The sequence below is a fragment of the Primulina tabacum genome, chromosome 15 (assembly GCF_025594145.1).
Source record: "Primulina tabacum isolate GXHZ01 chromosome 15, ASM2559414v2, whole genome shotgun sequence".
Classification (NCBI taxonomy): domain Eukaryota; kingdom Viridiplantae; phylum Streptophyta; class Magnoliopsida; order Lamiales; family Gesneriaceae; genus Primulina; species Primulina tabacum.
In genome coordinates this window covers 1823190-1831311 of record NC_134564.1, presented here as the reverse complement: position 1 = coordinate 1831311, position 8122 = coordinate 1823190, and the positions used below count along the sequence as shown (strand labels likewise).

General features: G+C 30.3%; 1 protein-coding gene across 1 annotated transcript; it reads right to left on the bottom strand.

Moving 5' to 3' along the window:
- Positions 1-525: 525 nt before the first annotated feature.
- Positions 526-3520, bottom strand: LOC142527903 (cytochrome b-c1 complex subunit 6-like). Its single transcript, XM_075632896.1, has 6 exons — positions 3485-3520; positions 3398-3451; positions 3226-3262; positions 2417-2501; positions 874-963; positions 526-791 (listed from the first exon to the last, which is right to left on the bottom strand). Coding segments are annotated over exons 3-6 (210 nt in total). The 5' UTR covers positions 3228-3262; positions 3398-3451; positions 3485-3520; the 3' UTR covers positions 526-758.
- Between the last annotated feature and the right edge of the window lie 4602 nt (positions 3521-8122).

Sequence of the window (8122 nt, the reverse complement as noted above, 5' to 3'; positions counted from 1 at the left end):
ATCATATATCAGTATATATTTTCAATATTTTATACTCATTTTCATCCGAAAAGATAAATATGTCATTAATATCAATATTTGGATAATCAAAATCATTATATTAACATAGATCTTAAATAGATGATACTTAAATATCATATATTACTATCGTATTTTTTATATTTTGAATCGACGGGTGAACTCAAGAGATGAAACACACATTTTGTCGTGTATGAAAGAATGCAAACACATAATTTTTTGACAATAAGTTAATGCAATTTTAAATTTGGGTGTCAGAATTAAAACAAATTTACCCAATAATTATCAGAACATATGCATTTCAAAATTTAAATTAGAAATTGATAATAAATAAAACTGCCATGACTAAAATTAAGTATATGTAATTTATCTATTTCATCAAAGACCCAATTATAAATTTATAATCCATCAATTTGATCACTGAGGGTATATTTTTTTGGGTAATTAATTAAATTGAATAACTAGAAGAAATTGATCAAAAGAAACACACAAACTTCAGACAGTAAAGAAACACAAAAAAGACTGCACCCAAATTGTGCACATATAATGGAAGATATCGTGAATCGCAAAAGCAACATAATAGATTTAACACGTCGTCTTTGTATTTTATTTATCAAGCAAGTCTCCATCTATCAAAATTCCATGCTGTTGAGTTGCAAACAAAGCATCATGGGTTTCTTGCAAGAAACAATAAAACTGAAGTGCTTGGTTTTGGTGCATCGATCAGCTTGGATATTCCATCATTTAAGATGAGCAAATAGCTTAGTAGCGACCTGTGCCAGAAAATTTTCAGCAGGAAATTAACAAAAATGCAGCAGTGAGTCATGCTCTGAAAAATTGGGGGAAGAGGCTTACGCATTTGTCAACACAGCGCCAATAATCAAAATATTGCCCAGTGCAGTGCTTGTGCCCAGATTCGTCCCCTTGAATTCTTTTAGCACACGCCTGCCAAATATTCAGGCGATTAGCATCATCAGTGACACCAGAATTTTGGGAGGCTTGTAGCATAATTAAGGAAATCAGAAGACCACTAATTGTGAAGGAAAATATTGGAGAGAGAATTAAAGTACTGCCTTTCATAAAAAATAGTCACACTCCAACGTGGTTAAACTGAGAGTGAATGACGAACCATATGATAAAATCATCCGTCCACTGATTGTTTGAGATGTTTACGTGGAAAATGGCAATTTACTTAAAATTCTCAGAAAAAAAAATTTTGGTGCAGTTTTCAAATGTATTGATCAAATTATTTTTAAGTTGAGTTCAGAAGCACCTGAGATCCCAAACAAACAGAGAATATATTTTTCAATAACAAAAGTGGCTGATAAAATACAATGCATGATTTTGTATTTTGGTTATTCTGAATTCTAAATTACTAATTTTGTTCAATGGTTCCACTTATTTGTGATTCCTTGAGTTCTCCAAAGCTGGTCTGCTGGAACTCAATTCCCATATACAATATTCAGTTTACTGCTCAAGAGGATTTCCTACCCCAAGAGGATTCCAATTTTTACTAGTTTGTAGAGTTCTACTTACCAGAAAATGTGCAAAAAGAGACATCTACATATCATCCTCATTGTAGTCAAGCTGATTGATCATTTCACAATAAAAAAAACAAATGCATAATTTAAATATCATTCATTGGTCATAGTAAAACTTGATCCTTGTGAACATTGCAATGCTAATATATTTAGTGGCGAGAAAAAAGTAAGCACTGTTTGTAATATAACATTTGACAATAGAGTGAACTTCAAATACTCTATCTCAGAAAAAAAACTCAGATATCAAATTTAAGAATAACTGCATACACAATACGTAATAAAGTACAAGTCCCATGCATGGCGTTTATGATCTAATTTTTGTTTACCAAGCATGCACACCCTTGCAAGCGCATGACAAACACAAACTTCAGATTACTTTTTAAAAGATCCTCATAATTCTCCAGGATAAAACAGTAGCAAGGATGCTTAATCCATTTGCAAAAAAGATTCTCATAATTCTCCAGGATAAAACAGTAGCAAGGATGTGTTATACACTAGTTCTCAGGGTAAAAGTCAATTTAAATTGGCTTCTGTGCATAAGATTATCAAAGCATAGATGATATGAAGATTATGATGATAGTGATGTCTGAGCATGTCTAAAACACAACAAGGCCTTTAAGCACTCAGAGATGACAGAATAGTAAAACTACATTATTATGGGAAATGCTGCAATCAAATATGCTAAAGTCTAAAACAAGAAAATTGAAATAAACTGTTTTAAAATGAAATAAACTGTTGTAAAATGACAACAAAGTATAAAGAACGAGACATCATTCAATATCAAACCTGAGCCATGGTAAAAACTCAAGAACAAAGAAATGTTGAGTTAAATTAGTTGAAATTTCAACTAAAATCACCTGATATTCCTTCAGTGGCCGTGTACATGGCGCCTTACATCGGTCTTCAAATTCCTTCTTTGGATCTACAGGCTCTTCGTCTGACCTAAATAAAAGAAATACATGAAAAAGTTGAGAAAAGGGGTGCTGCTTCTCTAATTCAGATAAATACACAAATACTAAGCGTCTGCTTGCTAATGTACGAAAACATTTCTAACCTAAGAAAAAATAACAGTTTCCAAGCATGTGTGCTGCCTTGGTGAGAAAGAAAGAAAATCGTAAAGCACATAACTTCTAGAAAACAATAAAGTCATGGGGCAAGTGGGATCCAAGCCAAACCAAAATCCAAAGGATGATCCAAGGATGTATATTAGTCGAGAATCAAGATCCATCACCAACTAATGATAAAAGGGTGTTATTGCCAAACCAGAAGGGAATCTTTATGAGCTGACTACGGAATGAGCAAATCAGTGGACTTGAGTAAATGTCCAAATAATATGTCTAACCACAAATTACACAAACTTGGCTTTATCACTAGAAACTTGGCCTCTGGTTTTCACACCCACACCCACACCCAATGCATCAAGAAATATTAAAAACACACACTAAGTAACAAGGGAAATCTTCTTACAGCCCAGTTTTTAAGAATCGCATAAGGTTTATATGCTTCCAGAAAGGGAATTTTTTTTTTAAAAAAAATCTCCAATATCAACTGTGGCAGGACAGCATTTAATAATATGGGTCGATAAAGAAGGAATATATATAAAACAATTTCTTTAACAAATCAAAGGTGAAACAGTTGACAGCGTGAGAACAAACATAAAACTTACATAGTTAAAGTAACAGAAAAATATCTAGCGAAAAAACCTGCAAAAAAATTCGGCCAAATTCAATCGATCTTACAACGGAAATGTGATGCTCTGACAAATAACTGAAGTAAAAACGTCGATTAAGAGATCTTGCAGGAAAAAAAGATCTAACATGTAAATTAGCGTGGCTTACCTGTGGATGCGGACGGCGGATATGAGTGGAGGTGCGACGCAAGCCGGAGACGGGAGGACGGTCGATGTAAATTTAATGAAGGGGTGGGTTTAGGTTTAGCTTTTAGGAATGTCCCTGAGTCAATCACCGGACAATAAAATAAAAATTAGTGAGATTTTTTTAAATAGACTTTAAAATAATCTTTTTATGATATCAAATTATATAGATATCTCTGTCATTTAAACTCTATTCATCGTCAATTTCTTTATCTCAAACTCTTTATTCGATTTTTGCAATTTCTCGAATAATCTTATGAATTCCATGCATTTGAACATAGAGTGGTGATAATTTGAGATAATTATTTTGTCGAGTATCATTTTTATGCATTTTATTTTTCGAAGGTTTGTTGTGCATACTCATAAACTGTTAGCATGGAATAAAGTAGAGACTTAATTGAGACCATCAGATTTTTTGCTTATATTTGTATAAACTCACATTGATGTAATTATTACGTTTCATAACCATGGTGATTGATGATTTTGTTTATATTATTTTAGATGAGCAACAATCGTAATTAAAATATTATAACTTTGGTGATTTCGTATGCACTAATTCAAACTAACAATTCATAATTTTATTAAAATATGTTTATTGATATAAGTAAATAGTATTAAAAAATTAATATATTATAAATTAAATAAAACAAAACAAATGTTAAATAAATTCTTAAAGAGAAATAATAGATAATTAAACAAATGAATCACGAAAATGGAACATGTGTGTTTATAGAAAAATGGTATTTTAGGATTTTTTTAATTAAATAAAACATAATGTAAAATGTGTAATAAAGAAGGCCATTTTTGAAATTATGAATTTGAAATAGATTAGATTAATCAATTTCCCTAAACATTATTACATCCTAATATATATATATATATATATATTTATTTATTTGCCACCGAAGCACACGCGTTGCGTGTATCATGAATATATGAGGTTAATATATTAAGCATTTATGATATTACAACAGCATGACATCAAAATATTTTGTACTTGATCTATGAAAGCAAGGGATTCCAAAGCTTAAATAAATATGTCAAACTCAATTTGTTACCTCACATGATATAAGTGTTGATCATAAAAATAATATCATCTTATGTGAAATAATGATAAACTTCAACGTAAAAGAAGTAAACAAATAGTAAAAAGATTGTCCAAAAAATATGAGAATATTATCAAACTAAAATTTATTGAATATAAAAACCTAAAATTGTCTTCTACATTCAGATAATAAATTGAAACAAAAAACAATTAAAGTGTTAGTTATCTTTAAGAATTTTATATATAAGCTAAACCCTCTCTGGTTTATAGTAATAAGAAAATATTCATTTTATCGAATCATACCATAATACAACATAAACATACAAAATAAATAGAACAATATATTAAAGCGTGCTATAAAAAATTGATTTGACAGAACAAAATGTAAACTATTGCAAGTATTTCGCTAAATACATGACAAATTAATTAGAAATTGGCAAACTCCTTTTATTTGGCAAAAAACCCGAAATATTGTAAGTAAATCACTTGACAAAGATGAAGAATACAAATTGTACCAATAGTGGCGGAAATATTGCAAGTAGATCACTTGACAAAGACAAAGATTTTCCTAAAAAACTAACATATAATATTTGAAACTCAGCTAAACTACAAAAAAAACACCACCAAGAACATCATCTTTTACTATTTATTAAAGCTAAATATCTTAGAATAACTAATTGATGTCTTGGTCTGTTTTTTAAATTCCCTGAAATACCCTCGCTCTACCTCTCCACGTTTTTTCAGATTTCCAACCTCATCATATTATATTCTTCCCTCCCAACTCCCAAACAAAGAGATAGACTAAAACTCCACTCCCCTTTCTTCATTTGTTAGACCTAGGTTAAATCCCTTTCGCAAGCACAAAAATCCTCCTAAAATTTCTGAAAGGACACAAACAATTGTCGTGCAAAGAACAACAAAAACAACAGCCTGTTGAAGACGTCGAAAATCCGATCAGTTTCTGGAAAATTTGGAATGTGTATCTTATTTGGCTTGACTTCATTTTTATGCCAATGTTTTGATAAAAAATCTTGATAACTTTGAATCTGACTACACGGTAACATCTAAGGATTTATCCATTATGTTTAGTCATTTAGGCTCAGATATTGCCATCTCAAATTGTCGGTCAACTCCACTCCGAGCGCCTCTGTCTTTCTCTGTTTCTGTTTATCATGCTTATCCATTTTGTTTATTCATTTAAGCAACACATAGAAATTAAGGGTGTATTGGTCTGTTTTCTAATTCCCCATCGTCTTTCGGTTTTTCTTCCAATATAAATAAAATATACCCCTACAACACTACTGATTATCAAAATCTTCGATGAATGAAGCCGCAGCAGAACATATATTTTCTTATTCTACCCGTGATACTTTGGCTTAGTCCCTGGAATGTGTTCACAAAAATGTTGTTTGATATTCTTATCCAGTTATTTTGATGAAAATGAGTTGAACATGTTAAAATAACTAAATAATTTTCTTGGTCTTTATTTTAAACCACCTTCTTTGTAAACACATCACTCGAATTTGCTCATTTCAAACTTCCCACCCAAAGTGACGAATTTCACTCCTTCGGAAGTTATCGTCTCTGAAAATTTGATCGATCTTCGATCCCGCTTCAAACACATCAAATTTTTGGAGGTTTGATTTTTTTCCTTTATTCTGTAATGCTTTTACCCTTTATTATTTCTTTCCAATTTTTTTATCGTTTGAATTCCTTAATCTCGAAAAGAACACACCTTCTGAATGTTAGTTTCGATTTCTCCCTTATGAATGTTAGTTTCGATTTTCCCCATAGTAATGTTTTCCAATTTTTTTACTCTAATCAAGGTTCTATTTTTTGTACAATTCTTTATTCTATCATATTTTTTCATATTAATTATTCGGTGTTCTTAGATTCTTTTTTATAAGCACCGTCAATTTATTCTCATCCAATTAGCTGCACATTTCATCAAAATTACAAAGTTAAGGATTGAAAATAGCATCTATTTAACAATTAATCACAGATAAATATCACTCTTTAATGTGGTAATAAGTCTCAATCAATTGACTTGGCCCCCATATTGCATTTTCTCTAATTGTTGAGGAGTCATACTGTTTTCAGCAATTATTGGATAATTTCCCAGAAGTTTTCACCTTTCCCTCTTCTCATTAACATTTTTTTATGTGCTAATTATTTCTGTTACACTCACTGCTCTGTTTATTCTTTCATTCATGTTGGTTGCTAATAATTGCATAGATTAAATTAGTGGAGTTGTTATATCTTAATTAAGCAAAAACTCAAAGCATCTAATGAAAATTTAGAGGTTGTTATGTATACATCTTTCACAATAGAAGATATATTTTGGTTCCAAAAGTTACATCTCCGAGTCAAGAGACAATGGAAATCATAACATTTTAATATATATCAGTTGTGGACCGATTTGAGCTTTGCATACTGGAGTGGAACTCTTATTTATTTTTATTTTTTTATGCTTTACATAACATCTATGTTTAAGAATCAATACAAGTTGCTGCAACTTATAATTTAATGTAAAAAATTTGAGGTTACGAACTAGGCAAGCAACATTACAAGTAATCTACTTGCATAAATTTTTTACACTCAATTTCACATTCTCTTATGCTTCATTTTAATTGATATGGATTTTAAGTTGCAACAAACTACTGCAAATTATACTTTACTGAAAAAAAATTGGAGTTTACGAACAAGACAAGCACAATTAAAATTCATTTGTTAAACATGGATCGACCTCTGCTCAAATTATAGCATGCTGAAACACACGAACATATTTGGGACTTGAACTCACTTTTTTCTCGAAAAATATTTGGAGGGTATAGATTTTTGGTTGATGTTGGAACTAATGATTTTAATTGTTTTCTTTTTTTCCCTCTTTTAAAGATCTGAAGTTTAATTGTTTAGGTTTTTAGATGGAAATCATTACTTCTACACTTTTTATTCATATTGCACATTTTTAAACGGGTGATTTAAAAAAAAGCATGATTATGCATGATTTCTTTTTAAGTTCACGATTGAAAGAAAATATTTGATGCTCAGGTATTTGCACAATTGATGTTTTTATATCTGCTTCATGTACTTAAGTTATAATAAAATGTGATTTCACCACAATACTGCCAATAAATATTTCTTTTATTTGTGTAGGTTTTTATTTATTTCTCTCTATTGATGTTCGACTACATGTGTTTTTCTATTGGATTCATCACACTTGATGCTCCAAATGTTTTTGGCTCAATATGTAGTTGATGGGTTCTCATGGCTTTCTTTTCTAAAAGCTACAAATATTTAATGTAAAGTTGGGTTCTCATGGCGTTCTTTCCTAAAAGTTACAAATATTTAATGTAAACATACAACAAATATATCGTACATAAATATTTATAATAACTATATCGTCAGATTTTTTAATTCTCTCATCAGATTTTGGTAAATAAAATTTATGTATTGAATTTTTTATGTTGTAAGAATTGTTGCATAAATCTTGTGTGTATGTGTGTGTGTGTATGTATATATATTTCTTGATTATATTATAGAGTAAGGAATGTGAAAATATGTCACCGCGATCACGATTTAGGGTTAGTCTATCTTTCATCGAAATAATTCTTTTCATATTTCAATAATATTAGTCATTGTTAT